Source organism: Eschrichtius robustus, chromosome 10 (genome assembly GCF_028021215.1).
Source record: "Eschrichtius robustus isolate mEscRob2 chromosome 10, mEscRob2.pri, whole genome shotgun sequence".
Lineage (NCBI taxonomy): Eukaryota > Metazoa > Chordata > Mammalia > Artiodactyla > Eschrichtiidae > Eschrichtius > Eschrichtius robustus.
Genome location: NC_090833.1, coordinates 95,404,173 through 95,420,178, shown reverse-complemented (window position 1 = coordinate 95,420,178; position 16,006 = coordinate 95,404,173). Strand labels below are relative to the sequence as shown.

Here is a 16,006-nt window from a genome sequence, read left to right as displayed (position 1 = left end):
CTGGTCAATTGCAAGATTAGAGCATTTCTCACTCAACAGGATGCCTCTGAAGACCCCTCACATCTAACAGCACTAAGCGCCTCCAAGTGCCCAGACTTGAAAACTCCACAAGACACAAACATGGTATCTCTTCGTTTCTTTAACGTTTCGTGATTGAGTGGAAGATGAACTGTCTTCTGAGGCTTGTGATGCATGTCCAGAGTTGTTTTTTCTCAGTAGTTAATGCCTGCCCGCAGCCTCTGTGCAGGAATAGTCAGAGATCATGATCCAAAGGACTTTTAGATACTCCCTTCTGTGACTGGTCTTCCCAAATTACATTTGGGCTAATTTGATTCTCTCTGTCCCTGGGGTGTAGGATATTGAAGTATTACAAAAGTGATTGCAGAATTGGGACTGGCTAATTTTTGCACAGTGCAATTTTTGTATCAGTGGCCTTGAGAAGAGTCCTTCAAATACTGTATCAGAATTATGAGTGAGAATCTTGTAAATAATTGGTTGAATGACTGAACAAAGGGAGGAAGCAACAAGGAAGCCTGCCTTTCTCGAGTGCCTGGGTACAATAGTTTGCCTCACCATCCCTCTAGTATGAAGTTATTGGTTGAAAATCATATGAGCTTTCCTTCATTGTAAAAGCTCCAGTACTGAGCGATATTCCCAAACTGTTTATTTTTTTCAGTCCCCGACAGGAGTTTCTTTAGATATAAAGTTCATTTAGAAACTTTATGTCTAAAGTTTCTTTAGATATAAAGTTTCACCATGATGTTGCTTGAAATATTCTCACCTTATCTTCTCATCTTCTTCTGAGTCAGTTTTTCCTGACAAGGGGCAAGGAACTTCTTAAACACCAACAGGAGTCTTTTTCACACTGTGGAACAGTCCTTCTAAACCTCTGTTTCCTTCCCCAACACCCCACAATCAGTTGGAGTTCTCCTCAGCTACAGCAGTGAGAGAATCTCGTCTCCCAAGAGATTTGGTTGCCATCCTCTGAGGTTTTCAGCCTTCATCTCCCTTGACAAGTTTCCTAACAGTCCTCTCTTCTCACAACACAAACCACGAATACTCTTTCATATCATTTTGATAGTGGTAAACTGACTGACATGGATTCTGAATATGAAAATAATAATCAAACAAGTTTTGTAAAAGGAATGCTACCATGATTCCCATGCAGATGGGGCCATATGCAACGATGAGCCTAGATGGTAAAGAGCAAGTGTATGTAATGCAGACAGGAAATTAACAAACTTGTAAGCAGGGCTTGCAGGCTAGGATTTAGATGGAAGTGGGCTTGTCTGAATGGGGATTGGACACTGGTGGATAAACTCTTGGCATTGTGTCAAGGTGCACATCCATCTCATGGGTAGTGGACTTTTAACACCTAGAAAAACCAGGGCTCTAGGATGTTTAGTCCCTTTAACATAAGGAAAGAGAAGAAGATTTTCTGCCTTCTTGTTCCTTACTTCTGTCCTTACCCCTACTAAGCCAAGATGTTCAGTGCTATATGATGGCTCTTCCAAATCCATTTCATCCAAAGAGCCTGCAGATTTTGTGTATGTTTACAGTTGTGTTTTCTGTTGGAGCCAAGGTGCACACTTGAGTCTCATCACTCCAAGTTCTCTTTCTCATAAGGATGAGTAACTGATAATAGCTTAGTATGTTCTGATTTTTTGGTAGTGTTGCCAGATAAAATACAGATTTCGAGTTAAATGTAAATTTCAGATAAACAGGGAAAGAATTTGCAGTAAAACTACGTCCAAAATGTTGCATGGGACAAAGTTGTACTAAAAATGAATTCATTGTTTATGTGAAATTCAAAAGTCAAATTCAGTTAGGCATTTGTTACTTTTCTTTACTAGATCGAGCCACCCTATTCTTTCAGGTGCTTTGAAATTTAAGAGACTAGAAATTCTTGTTCTAGGAATCTAGTGCAGAAACAGAGGAGCCACGATAGCCGTACAAAGACAATCATTGGAACTATCCTCAGATATATTGGAACATATATGAATTTTCAACTAGAAAAAAAATGAAGGCATTTTTAAAAATGAAAACAGATTGCCTTCGTTTTTAGTTGCATGACGTATCTCTGGGAAGATTTTAGTGAAAGAGATAACACTGGTTTCCTCCGGGAAAGAGGATTGGGTTGACAGGGGAAAGAGGTGGGAGGAGGACTCGCCACTGCCTATTCCAATTTGCACAGTTTAATTTTGAACCATGAGAAGGTGTTGCTCGCTCAAAATATTATACTAAAATCATTTAAAAGGTAAAAAACTAAATGTTTTACAACCATGGAATACTATGAGAAAGACATTTAGTGAATTCTGGTCTTGGACATGGGGGCTGCATGACGGTTTTTTGATGGACGGGGGCTTCCCAGCACAAAGGATCATTAGTAAGGCTGGTCTTGCTGGATGTTGGTTGGAGCACAAGGACTACTCCCTTAGGAGTGATGTACATACAGCAGTCAAAGACACTGGATCTGCTGAGACAATCCTAATTTCAAATACTCAGTTCCATGTGGCCATAAATACCCAGGTGTTTATCAGACTAACAGTTCTGAATTTTGTTCAGAAAGCCTAGTCTCTGTTGAAGTAAGTCAAGAGCCAGGTAGGAAGCAGAGTGTGTTGAGGGACAGAAAACTAGGTTGATGGAAAAAGAAGTGAAAGGAAGGGACCGTCAAGTCCAACCTCGGTGCCGTGGATCAAAAAAACAGTCTATAAACTGCGTAAAGAGGCACACGCCAATTGTGTTGCCACTGTGTGAGGTGGAAGGAACTTCCGGTTCTTGCCTACCTGCCAGAGCCCTCCTGGAATGTCTCCCCACCCCCACCCTACCCAGACCCACGTGCCCTCTGCCCCTCCCCCACCGCAGAATGTTTCAGCCACATTCTACTGTTATGACTCAAACCTGCCCCTCCTTCATTTGGATCCTGAGCGTCTGTTGAAGCAGGTCACTCTCTGGGTCCTGGTCTTGACTTTTCTCATTGAGGCTACCAGGCAGCAGTAGTCCGTGCCCAAGCCTGCAGGATGGCTTCAGAAGGAGGTAAGCCTATAGGCTGGGGGTGTGTTCTCACAGACCCTGCCATCCCTCACATCCTTCGGGTTCACACGTGACACTTCACGGTGAGCACACAGTTGGACTGAAGTAGAGGGAGAAGAGAGCACTGGACACACGAGGACATTTCACCTGGGGAGACTGGGGAGCCTGAAGAAACCTGAGACTGCACTGGGGAGGAGGGGTCATTGGAGGTGGATCAAGAGGAATTGCCCTGGCTATGGAGAAAGGATGGCAGCAGGCAGGTTGATTCTTTCTAGAAGGGAGACAAGCCACTTTGAAACGTGTGTGTAAGGATGTGTGTGATGTCCTGGTGGTGACACAGGGAGGGTCATGAGGAAAGCCTAGACCTGTCTTGTGTTCCTGAGGCACCTGAAGCTTGCCTCACCATATCTTTCTAAGGGATTTGAACAGGAGCATACTGTATCTAAGGGGGCCATGGGGAGAGATGGTCTTGGTGAGAAAACTATTCAGTGGGGCTGTGTGTGGCCACACCTGCAGTGAAGTGTCCTCTCCGAGAGCTAGGCAGGAGGTTACTCTAACTGCCGCAGCCCACACCTCGTCCACTCCTCCCAGCCCAGAGCTCACTTCTCAGTTCAGGTAACTGTTGCTTGGGATTCAACAGGGGATGGGCAACCATGTAACTTCAGCCAAGAGAGGGCTCAGGTTCCTGAGTTGCTCTGAATTGTTCTTCCTTTTGTGGAATCGCAGTTCTTCAGACTTACTTCATCTCATCCAGTATCTCATGGTGGACCCTCAGGCTGCCTTGAGAGGAAGAGTTTGTTCATATTTCCTGTCACTCCTTCATGGACAGGGGACAGATGTGGAGTGGGGTTGTTTCGGGTGGAATGTGTGTGAAGGCTGCTTCCTCTTTTAAAGGGGGAAGGAGTGTAGCCCAGGGGCAGGAAGACGATCTTCTGTGTTATTATTAAACGTCCTATGACACCTGTTCTGGTTAATTAGGTGCACCGTGGTGTGTACCTTGTTCTCCTGAACAGGGATGTGTTCCAGACAATTTGATCGCCATGGCAACTGGCTTCTGCCTGCTTCTCAGATTGTCTTTCCGTTATTGGGAGCTGGAAGGGGAAGGACCACAGGCGGTCTGTACTCCCATGACCAATGTAACATGACAATTCCCTGGCCCTTGTTTAATCCTCTGCAGCCATCACTGGCTGTGAAATGACAGAATCTAAGGGACACGTGCCTACTTCTCACACACCACTCCCCCCACGCCCCCCTCCTAGGAACAGAACTCCTGAGTGATGACAGTGACTCTGGGCACTGGGGAGGGGGTGGCAGGACCTGGCCAATGTTACATGTCTGCTGTGGGTTGTTCTGAGATGCAGGTGCATTCTGGGCCAGTGTTATGGGTTTGTGTCAAAATTCCATTAGAGAGATATTTTCCAGCATTTTGTTTTGTTTTGTGAGGCTAGGAAAGAAAGAGGGGATTTATACTGAGCATCAGGAAAAGGAGGACTGAGGAGGAGGTGGGGCCCCAATATTTTACACAGTGCCTGTCCACAAAGGGCCTTTGGGTGCCTAGAACTTACCTTGGAGAAGGTCCCTACCTGCTAGTACGCCGGCTGAGGGGCATTTCTCACAGAGCGGATGTCCACATAGTTCCAGATCTTGGGAGACAGCCTGTGAGGCTTAGGTGCCAGGGGGTGCCTTAGGGAGGCTCTCCAAGTCAGTGCTTGCTGAGGCGATTTCTTCTCGGCAGACAGGGGTCAGGGACCTTGGTGGATGGGCGCGGGGTCACCAGTGGAATAATTCTCAACTGGAGGTCAGGGCATGAAAATCACTTGAAGACATTTGCACGCTGCACAGTTTCCCTTGTCCAAGTGTCCCTCACCTGTGGAGATTTACACTCTGATGCCACAGAAAGCCTCAGTCCCACTTGCCCATTCTCCTCCTCCATTCACTCCTTTCCTTTGCCTCAACAGCATCTCCAGTGCTGGGAACGGATGTGACCATGAACCCTGGTGCCTCCTTGTCTGCTTTCACGGCAGTGCCCTTCCCTCCACCCATTCCTGGCGCCCAGCACCGGCCACCCTGGCAGCAGCACCTGCCACGTCCCATCACCCCAGCATTCCCTCCTGGCAGCAGCCTGCTGCTGCCAGCTTTCCCCAGGACGCCTTTGGTGGCTAATGGTGGCCGTGGCCCCAGTGCCCCTGGGGCTTGCAACCTCACTGTCCAAGTCAGGTCACAAGGGAGGCCAGTGGAGGCCCCCCAGACTCAGACCTTTGTCGTTACTCAGGCCCCCCTCAACTGGAGCACTCCAGGGGCCGTCAGCAGGAGTGCTGCATGTCCTGCACCCGTATTCATAGCAACCCCTGTGATGGGGACCGTTGTGACTGCTTCAGCTGTTGGAGTTAGTCAGGCTGGCGAGGGAGGCTGGACCCCAGGCTTTCCTCCTCAAGCTCCACCACCAGCTGCCCAGCTGGCCCCTATCATTCGCCCAGTGAACTCTGGGCCATGGCCACATGGCACTTCCAGGGAGGGCCGCCTGGCCACCAACCAGTCCAACGCCTCGCGGGATGGCTCCTCTAACACCCAGAGCGAGTACAGTAACTTCCTACGTTGGCAGCACATCAAGCCCCTGGCCCGGAGACACTTTCGCCTGAGTCCTGATGCAGAAGCTTTTTCCTGCTTTCTCATGTGAGTGAACGCTCAGGGGGTCCTGAGCTTATGGGAGCTTTCAGATAAAGAGGAACTGGGGATGGACTCGCACGTTAGGTTTCTAGGGATACTGGAAGGAAGGTGTGAGGGCGATGTCCATGCTATGAGAGGGCACATTGTCGGTCACATGGGTGGGCCTGCCAGTCCGTGACATCGTGACTGAAATGTGCCCTATCTCAACGGGCCCCACCACCCTGTGAGTCTGGCCAGCTTGCTCTTCCATTATCCTCATGGTAATATGGACTGAAGACTTGCAGTCAGAGAGGGTCGTGGTGTAAGGTGAGGAGCCAAGGAGTGGATGCCGCACTCTCCTGTGGTGCCGTCTCCTTCATACAGGACTTGAGTGTACATGACCAGGGGAGGTCACTTCAGAGGAGGGGGAGGAGCGCGGGGCCCAGGAGAGCTCTTTATGCATGCCTCCACTTCGTTGTGGAGAATTCCACTAGGAACAGGGTGATGGTAGAGCTCTCCTAAGGGCGTGGGCTCTCTCCCACTAGAGTTGTGAGCCTGGCAGGCATTTCCATCCTAAACCTCCAGTCCCTCCTAAAAAGGGGACAGTTACACTTCACTCAGAGGACTGTGCAGAAGACGCCTTGGGCTAATCTATGAAGTGTTAACAGGTTGCTTGGCACATGCCATGCCTCATTGATGATGGTGATTTTTATTATGAAAATGCAGCCTTGAGGAGGAAAAGAGCTCCCCAAGGCACAATCTCCCAGCTCTAGCCTGGGAGTGGATGGTCATCCTTGAGTGAGTGTGAGGCGGTGACAGCAGTGGCCGGGAAGGCTTGTCTTTGCCCTCCCAGATGCCCGCCTCTCACCCTCCTGTTGCTCAGTCATTCTGGGTTGAGTGATGTGTGGTCCACATGGGCGGGTGGGGTCAGGCAGGTGGGGGCTGGGCTGGGCCCGGAGACTGACCCCGAGGGCTTACAGCCCAGTGCTTCGATCCGTGGCCCGCCTGAATCCCACCATGCCGCTGGAGGAGGGACTGTGGAGGGCCGTGCAGGAATGGCGGCGCTTGAGCAACCTTGACCGGATGATCTACTACGAGATGGCGGAAAAGTGAGTCAGCGTCCTGGGCCCAGGGGCTGCGTGGAGGGTGAGGCGAGTGGGTGAGGGCAGGGTCTGGCCGTGGGGGTGCTCATCAGAGAGGACAGAGGAGAAGGGCTGTCACCCAGCACGGGGTCCCCGCAGCCCAGGGGCCCTACTGTCCCCCAGAAACCCATCCCTCACCTTGAGAGTTTGAGACTTCTGTCCTTCCTCCACCAGGAGCTCTGCCTTCCCCTGATTTTGACCTACCTTTGCCTTGACATGAAGGTCTCAAGACGGGGCAGGTTGAAGCTGTGAGTCCAGTAGGGGTCCAACTCCGGCCATATGGGCTGGGCCGGGGAAAGAGCTCCACCTACCAGCCTGCTGCTTCCTTAGTGGTGGGTGGCTGGCTGACATTAACATAGATTTGGGACCACCTCTCCTCATGAAAAGTGCCCTGAGTGGGTACCCTGGCATCCCTGAAGAGGCTGGGGAAGCCAGCTGTCGTCGGCCCAAGGGTCTCCGGCCCTTCCAGTGTTTGCTCCATGGTAATCCCCTTGTTTTAAGAAACAAAAGCAAACAAACGAGCGCCTCTCAGAGGAAGGGAAGGCCTCTCCTCTAAGCTCAGCATCCACATCGTCCAGCCTCTCCTGGGCCCTGTCTCCAGGTCTATGTTCCAGGACTCTCAGTCCTAGCCCAGTGTCCTGGATTTGGGCAAGGACCCCTGTGGGGAACACATGCCTGTTCCAGCCTCTAGCTGTCAGCCCTTCATGTGGTTCTGGATGGGGATGGGGGCATGAGGAGGGTGCCCCCTGGGTCAGCCACGTGTCCCGTTGACCTGGTTCAATTCAGCGACCTGGGTCTATGCTGTTGAATGCCCTCCAGTGCTGGTGAGGCAGGAAGGGTCCCAGATCTTGTTGTCACTTCCAGGAGCAGCTCTCTGCTGTGGACAGCACCTCACAGGGCCTTGAGGGCCCCAAGGCAAAGCCTCTCCCAGTGCCCCATTCTTGGCTGCCTTTGTTGGGCTCCAGAACCCAGGTCTTTTTCTCAGGGTGGCCTGTGCCTCCGTCACCCCCCAGGTTCATGGAATTTGCAGCCGAGGAGGAGATGCACATTCAGAATTTGCAGTGGATGCAGTGCGCGCAGGACCTACCTCCTCCAGCCCCACCGAAGCTGGATCCTCGGGGGTCCCCAGCCCCGAAAGTGGGCCTTCAGCCAGGCACCCAGGTTCCCACTGGAGCTGAAGGCACAGGTAACAGGGGCCTAGGGTTGGGCACCGTCCCCATGTGGATCCTTTTCTTTCAAGACAGGGGCATTGGTCTTTCAACCAAAACAGCCACCGAGGCGGGGGGTGGGGGGGTGGGGTCTCAGCTGCCCTTTGTCACTACGGGGTATTGACTTGGTCAGTTTTGTAACTCCTCTCACACCTCCTTGTCAAAGGACCCCACACTAAGTCTGCCTAAGAAGTAGGCTTGATGGGGAGACCCCTAGAAAATTGGAGGTTCCCCACTTCCTTACTTGTGACTCTCTTAGATGACCCCCTAACCTCCCCTCTCCAACTGTGCATGAGGCTTCAGATGGTCCTGACCCCTCCCACACCCACATCAACGTCCCCCAAACAATGCCTTCACCAACGTGTGCTCGGTGGTCAGGAGGTGGACCAGGAGTCCCTCACCTTCCTTCCCTTCCTCCTGCTCTGCCTCAGCCTATACTCCCAGGATGTCCGGCCCCAGGGCCCAGCCCTCGCACCCGAAGCCACACAGATCCCAGTGGCCCCCGGAGCCCAAGGCGCCCAAGGAGATTCCCCCTGAGTCTGTGAGGGAGTATGTGGACATCATGGAGACGCTGGTGGTGCCCGTCCACTCAGCCACAGGCGAATCAGATGCAGAATGTGGAAAGGACGGAAATGAGCTGAAGCAGGAAGAAGACGACACCTACTTGGATCCGTGTCTCTTGAGCTACATTGACGAGCTGCGTTCCCGGGAACACTCTGTCACCAAGGTAGGCTGGGCCTGGAGCCTGGGGTCTACAAGATGCCAGGGAATGGAACTCTCAGCACCCAAGATCTGGGTTCTGCTCAGGCCGATGGGACTTAAGCTCAGCTCCTTGTTCCTGAGCCTGGTGTTAGGGAAGGTTTACGCAGATGTATGTGTGTATATGTTTGTGTCTGTGTGTATGCCTTTGTGTGTCTGTGTATGTGCATCTGTATATGTGCTCTTTTGTGTGTGACTGTGTATGTGCATGTTTGTGTGTGTGTGTCCTGACCATCCCCGCCTTGTGGAGGAGAGTGTGGGTGGGTCTCTGCTTTTCACTTTCCCTCCTGGTCTTCTTGTGTCACAGGCCACTCCTGGCCAAGGATGCTCACAGCCTCTTCTTTCTGTCCGAGGTGGAGGCAGTCATTCACCCTCGATTCCTGGCCGAATTGTTTTCCCCAGACCCACAGCTGGATGTCTTGGCCCTTGCTGAGGAGCTGGAGCAGGAGGAAGGACTCACCCCTGAAGAAGTGAGCCAGGGGAGGGAGAGGGATAATCAGGGAGCCAGGGGACTCCAGGGAAGGGGGGACAAGAGGGGATCCAGGGGACAGGGGAAACCAGGTGGCCCAGGGGAGCCAGAGGAGGGAGGGATCGCAGGTAGAACAGGGGAGACAAGGGACACCCAGGAAGACCAGGGCACGGAGGGACCCCAGTGAGCAGGGGAGAGGTAGGGCCCCAGAACAGGAGGCCCACATGGCTCTGTCCATCCCTTCCCTGCCTCGGAGGCCTGGCATGGGGAAGGGCCCTCTCCGGGGTGGGTGCAGCGCAGGGTGATAGGAAGGAGAGGATGGGGAGCCGGGAGCGGAGGGAAGGACACACAGCTGGGAATAAGGTGCAGGAGGATGGCAGGAATGCCACCGTGTCTGGATTTGGAGTCTAGTCCTGGGGTCACCCGTCCCCACCTCCCCCCCAGGGCCATTGTCCCACTGCCCAGTGCTCCTCCTCTCACACGTGGGCGTGGAGCCGTCACTGTCCTCCTCCCTCCTACCAGCTGGTGCAGAAACGATTCCTGGCCTTGAAAGAGGACGAGGGTGGGCCGGCAGCCCCAAGCCACAGTGCACCCGGAATGGGCTCAAGTCCTTCTGAGTCCCACGCTGGCCAAGGTGCCCAGAGGCACGACCAAGACCGCCATCTAGGGGTCAGTGATGAAGCCTGCCGACCAGAGATTGATTTTGAGGCTCTTCATAGGCCCCTCCGAACAGACACTGGCCCGTTCAGGCCCAAAGTCTTTATTCCCTCTCGAGGACATCAGGCTGGCAAGGGAGGCTGGACCCCAGGCTTTCCTCCTCAAGCTCCACCACCAGCTGCCCAGCTGGCCCCTATCATTCGCCCAGTGAACTCTGGGCCATGGCCACATGGCACTTCCAGGGAGGGCCTCCTGGCCACCAACCAGTCCAACGCCTCGCAGGATGGCTCCTCTAACACCCAGAGCGAGTACAGTAACTTCCTACGTTGGCAGCACATCAAGCCCCTGGCCCGGAGACACTTTCGCCTGAGTCCTGATGCAGAAGCTTTTTCCTGCTTTCTCATGTGAGTGAACGCTCAGGGGGTCCTGAGCTTATGGGAGCTTTCAGATAAAGAGGAACTGGGGATGGACTCGCACGTTAGGTTTCTAGGGATACTGGAAGGAAGGTGTGAGGGCGATGTCCATGCTATGAGAGGGCACATTGTCGGTCACATGGGTGGGCCTGCCAGTCCGTGACATCATGACTGAAATGTGCCCTATCTCAACGGGCCCCACCACCCTGTGAGTCTGGCCAGCTTGCTCTTCCATTATCCTCATGGTAATATGGACTGAAGACTTGCAGTGAGAGAGGGTCGTGGTGTAAGGTGAGGAGCCAAGGAGTGGATGCCGCACTCTCCTGTGGTGCCGTCTCCTTCATACAGGACTTGAGTGTACATGACCAGGGGAGGTCACTTCAGAGGAGGGGGAGGAGCGCGGGGCCCAGGAGAGCTCTTTATGCATGCCTCCACTTCGTTGTGGAGAATTCCGCTAGGAACAGGGTGATGGTAGAGCTCTCCTAAGGGCGTGGGCTCTCTCCCACTAGAGTTGTGAGCCTGGCAGGCATTTCCATCCTAAACCTCCGGTCCCTCCTAAAAAGGGGACAGTTACACTTCACTCAGAGGACTGTGCAGAAGACGCCTTGGGCTAATCTATGAAGTGTTAACAGATTGCTTGGCACATGCCATGCCTCATTGATGATGGTGATTTTTATTATGAAAATGCAGCCTTGAGGAGGAAAAGAGCTCCCCAAGGCACAATGTCCCAGCTCTAGCCTGGGAGTGGATGGTCATCCTTGAGTGAGTGTGAGGCGGTGACAGCAGTGGCCGGGAAGGCTTGTCTTTGCCCTCCCAAACGCCCGCCTCTCACCCTCCTGTTGCTCAGTCATTCTGGGTTGAGTGATGTGTGGTCCACATGGGCGGGTGGGGTCAGGCAGGTGGGGGCTGGGATGGGCCCGGAGACTGACCCCGAGGGCTTACAGCCCAGTGCTTCGATCCGTGGCCCGCCTGAATCCCACCATGCCGCTGGAGGAGGGACTGCGGAGGGCCGTGCAGGAATGGCGGCGCTTGAGCAACCTTGACCGGATGATCTACTACGAGATGGTGGGAAAGTGAGTCAGCGTCCTGGGCCCAGGGGCTGCGTGGAGGGTGAGGCGAGTGGGTGAGGGCAGGGTCTGGCCGTGGGGGTGCTCATCAGAGAGGACAGAGGAGAAGGGCTGTCACCCAGCACGGGGTCCCCGCAGCCCAGGGGCCCTACTGTCCCCCAGAAACCCATCCCTCACCTTGAGAGTTTGAGACTTCTGTCCTTCCTCCACCAGGAGCTCTGCCTTCCCCTGATTTTGACCTACCCTTGCCTTGACATGAAGGTCTCAGGACAGGGCAGGTTGAAGCTGTGAGTCCAGTAGGGGTCCAACTCCGGCCATATGGGCTGGGCCGGGGAAAGAGCTCCACCCGCCAGCCTGCTGCTTCCTTAGTGGTGGGTGGCTGGCGGACCCTAACATAGATTTGGGACCACCTCTTCTCATGAAAAGTGCCCAGAGTGGGTACCCTGGCATCCCTGAAGAGGCTGGGGAAGCCAGCTGTCGTCGGCCCAAGGGTCTCCGGCCCTTCCAGTGTTTGCTCCATGGTAATCCCCTTGGTTTAAGAAACAAAACCAAATAAACGAGCGCCTCTCAGAGGAAGGGAAGGCCTTTCCTCTAAGCTCAGCATCCACATCGTCCAGCCTCTCCTGGGCCCTGTCTCCAGGTCTATGTTCCAGGACTCTCAGTCCTAGCCCAGTGTCCTGGATTCGGGCAAGGACCCCTGTGGGGAACACTTGCCTGTTCCAGCTTCTGGCTGTCAGCCCTTCATGTGGTTCTGGATGGGGACGGGGGCATGAGGAGGGTGCCCCCTGGGTCAGCCACGTGTCCCGTTGACCTGGTTCAATTCAGCGACCTGGGTCTATGCTGTTGAATGCCCTCCAGTGCTGGTGAGGCAGGAAGGGTCCCAGATCTTGTTGTCACTTCCAGGAGCAGCTCTCTGCTGTGGACAGCACCTCACAGGGCCTTGACGGCCCCAAGGCAAAGCCTCTCCCAGTGCCTCATTCTTGGCTGCCTTTGTTGGGCTCCAGAACCCAGGCCTTTTTCTCAGGGTGGCCTGTGCCTCCGTCACCCCCCAGGTTCATGGAATTTGCAGCCGAGGAGGAGATGAACATTCAGAATTTGCAGTGGATGCAGTGTGCGCAGGACCTACCTCCTCCAGCCTCACCGAAGCTGGATCCTCGGGGGCCCCCAGCCCCGAAAGTGGGCCTTCAGCCAGGCACCCAGGTTCCCACTGGAGCTGAAGGCACAGGTAACAGGGGCCTAGGGTTGGGCACCGTCCCCATGTGGATCCTTTTCTTTCAAGACAGGGGCATTGGTCTTTCAACCAAAACAGCCACCGAGGCGGGGGGTGGGGGGGTGGGGTCTCAGCTGCCCTTTGTCACTACGGGGTATTGACTTGGTCAGTTTTGTAACTCCTCTCACACCTCCCTGTCAAAGGACCCCACACGAAGTCTGCCTAAGAAGTGGGCTTGAAGGGGAGACCCCTAGAAAATTGGAGGTTCCCCACTTCCTTACTTGTGACTCTCTTAGATGACCCCCTAACCTCCCCTCTCCTACTGTGCATGAGGCTTCAGATGGTCCTGACCCTTCCCACACCCACATCAATGTCCCCCAAACAATGCCTTCACTAACATGCGCTCGGTGGTCAGGAGGTGGACCGGGAGTCCCTCACCTTCCTTCCCTTCCTCCTGCTCTGCCTCAGCCTGTGCTCCCAGGATGTCCGGCCCCAGGGCCCAGCCCTCGCACCCGAAGCCACACAGATCCCAGTGGCCCCCGGAGCCCAAGGCACCCAAGGAGATTCCCCCTGAGGCTGTGAGGGAGTATGTGGACATCATGGAGGCGCTTGTGGGGCCCGTCCACTCAGCCACAGGCGAATCAGATGCAGAATGTGGAAAGGACGGAAATGAGCTGAAGCAGGAAGAGGACGGCACCTACTTGGACCCGGGTCTCTTGAGCTACATTGACAAGCTGTGTTCTCAGGAAGACTTTGTCACCAAGGTAGGCTGGGCATGGAACCTGGGGTCTACAAGATGCCAGGGCATGGAATTCTCAGCACCCAAGATCTGGGTTCTGCTCAGGCCCATGGGACTTAAGCTCAGCTCCTTGTTCCTGAGCCTGGTGTTAGGGAAGGTTTACGCAGATGTATTTGTGTATATGTTTGTGTCTGTGTGTATGCCTTTGTGTGTCTGTGTATGTGCATCTGTATATGTGCTCTTTTGTGTGTGACTGTGTATGTGCATGTTTGTGTGTGTGTGTCCTGACCATCCCCGCCTTGTGGAGGAGAGTGTGGGTGGGTCTCTGCTTTTCACTTTCCCTCCTGGTCTTCTTGTGTCACAGGCCACTCCTGGCCAAGGATGCTTACAGCCTCTTCTTTCTGTCCGAGGTGGAGGCAGTCATTCACCCTCGATTCCTGGCAGAATTGCTTTCCCCAGACCCACAGCTGGATCTCTTGGCCCTTGCTGAGGAGCTGGAGCAGGAGGAAGGACTAACCCCTGAAGAAGTGAGCCAGGGGAGAGAGAGGGACAATCAGGGAGCCAGGGGACTCCAGGGAAGGGGGGACAAGAGGGGATCCAGGGGACAGGGGTAACCAGGTGGCCCAGGGGAGCCAGAGGAGGGAGGGATCGCAGGTAGAACAGGGGAGACAAGGGACACCCAGGAAGACCAGGGCACGGAGGGACCCCAGTGAGCAGGGGAGAGGTAGGGCCCCAGAACAGGAGGCCCACATGGCTCTGTCCATCCCTTCCCTGCCTCGGAGGCCTGGCATGGGGAAAGGCCCTTTCTTGGGTGGGTGCAGTGAAGGGTGATAGGAGGGTGATTTGGAGTCTAGTCCTGGGGTCACCTGTCCCCTCCTCCCCCCAGGGGCCATTGTCCCACTGCCCAGTGCTCCTCCTCTCACACGTGCACATGGAGCCATCACTGTCCTCTTCCCTCCTACCAGCTGGTGCAGAAACGACTCCTGGCCTTGAAAGAGGACGAGGGTGGGCCGGCAGCCCCAAGCCACAGTGCACCCGGAATGGACTCAAGTCCATCTGAGTCCCATGCCGGCCAAGGTGCCCAGAGGCACGACCAAGACCGCCATCGAGGGGTCAGTGATGAAGCCTGCCCACCAGAGATTGATTTTGAGGCTCGTCATAGGCCCATCCGAACAGACACTGGCCTGTTCGGGCCCAAAGTCTTTGTTCCCTGTCGAGGACGTCAGGAGGTCTCTGCATTCCGGGCCGGACGACCCTCCCCTCCCCAGGGTCAAAGGCGCACTGTCCCTCTACTGGGACCGAGGGATGCGTCTGTTCTCAGAGAGGCGTCTCCTGTTCCGGAGGCCCGAGGGCCCAGGGACGCATCCAGTGAGGACGAGGAGGAGCTCCCCAGCCTGGCCTTCCTTTTGGCCTCTCCGCAGAGCCTGCTGCCTTGCGGGCTGTCCCAGACACCTGCCCCTGCCTCAGGCCTGGCCTCCCCTGGAAGTTGGGGGGCCCAGAGTGCTCCCCAGGCCCCCTCCCCTCAGAGAAGAGGCCTCAGCCCAGCTCCACCAGCCGCTCCCAAGTCGAGGAAGCGGGCTCTGTGTGGGCGCCCAGCCGCTGCTGAGAAGCTGCCCATCCCCAGGGCTGGCCACGGGGTCTCTGCGAGGCCAGCCTTGTCTCTGGGGCTGGCTCGAACCTCACAGCCGAGAAAGAGAAAGCGTGACCCGTTTGTCGCAGGGAAGAGGAGGAAGAGGAAGCACTGCAGCCAGTAGGGAACAGCTGGGCCAGCCCTCCAGGACGAGCCCCCCAGGGCGAGCCCCCCAGGGCGGCCCCCAGGGGAGCCTAGGGGCTCCTCCTCACCCCAGTGCTGATCCTGGAGGATGTGGGGGGAAGGGAGGGAGGGCAGGACCAGCAGGGCGGGGAGGGGGAGTGGGATTGTGGGGGGTTAGGGAGGTGGGGGAGGTGGGTGTGGGCAGGACCTTCGGAGTGATGTATGTAAATTGTGAATAAAGATAGTTTTGGTGGGAAATGCTCTCAGGCCACTGTCATCTTCTTCGTGTGGAGCTGCTCCACAGAGAGCGATCCTGAGAGGAAGGAAGGGTGAGGGAGGTCACAGGAGCTATGGATCTACAGGCGGCCAAACCTTTCCTCCACATAGACAAGGACTCCTCAGGCTGCCCCTGGGAACGCACAGCTCTCACTTTCCCCAGGGACCCCCTCATCATCCGCTTCTCTAAAGCCTGCTTGGCTAGGGGCCTTCTGGGGCATCTGTAGCATCTTCTGCATCCCTGAACCGTCTGGGGAGGGAGAGCTGCTTTTGTGCCTCTCAGCCCTCTGGACACTAACCAGTTTCTAGGACGGAGCCTGGAGACGGCCCTTGTCTTTATGGAGCTGCTCTCTGCTTCCCTGAAGTGGCCAGGCGATGGCGCTGGGGTGACTCTCCGCTCATCCAGGGTTTCCTGTGTGGGTGGCCTGACCAGAGAGGAAAAGTCTTGGCCATGGGGACAGGTCTGTATGCCTCGTCATAGCGGGAGTGTTCTCTAGTCCCACTGGGATTATTGCAATGTGGAGAGTGGTTGAGGCAGCTACCTCTTGATCCTAATGAGGATGCAACAAGGGGAATGGGTGTGGGGAAATTCATGGGGCACCCGTTAAAGGTGTGTATAAGGGTAGTGACTGTT

The 16,006-nt window shown here is 54.9% G+C and overlaps 1 protein-coding gene across 1 annotated transcript; it reads left to right on the top strand.

Moving 5' to 3' along the window:
• Positions 1-2,993: 2,993 nt before the first annotated feature.
• Positions 2,994-15,097, top strand: LOC137770995 (NUT family member 1-like). Its single transcript, XM_068554021.1, has 12 exons — positions 2,994-3,036; positions 4,992-5,706; positions 6,660-6,788; positions 7,835-8,007; positions 8,461-8,756; positions 9,142-9,258; positions 9,702-10,318; positions 11,272-11,400; positions 12,447-12,619; positions 13,073-13,368; positions 13,754-13,870; positions 14,309-15,097. The coding sequence occupies exons 1-12, from the start codon at positions 3,021-3,023 to the stop codon at positions 15,095-15,097; spliced, it is 3,567 nt and encodes a 1,188-aa protein (XP_068410122.1). The 5' UTR covers positions 2,994-3,020.
• The last annotated feature ends 909 nt before the right edge of the window (positions 15,098-16,006 follow it).

Excerpts from the sequence above, each read along its gene's own strand:
- LOC137770995 (XM_068554021.1), top strand. Across the intron at positions 8,008-8,460 it reads CACTGGAGCTGAAGGCACAG|CCTATACTCCCAGGATGTCC; the intron begins GTAACAGGGGCC and ends GCTCTGCCTCAG. Across the intron at positions 13,871-14,308 it reads AAGGACTAACCCCTGAAGAA|CTGGTGCAGAAACGACTCCT; the intron begins GTGAGCCAGGGG and ends CCCTCCTACCAG.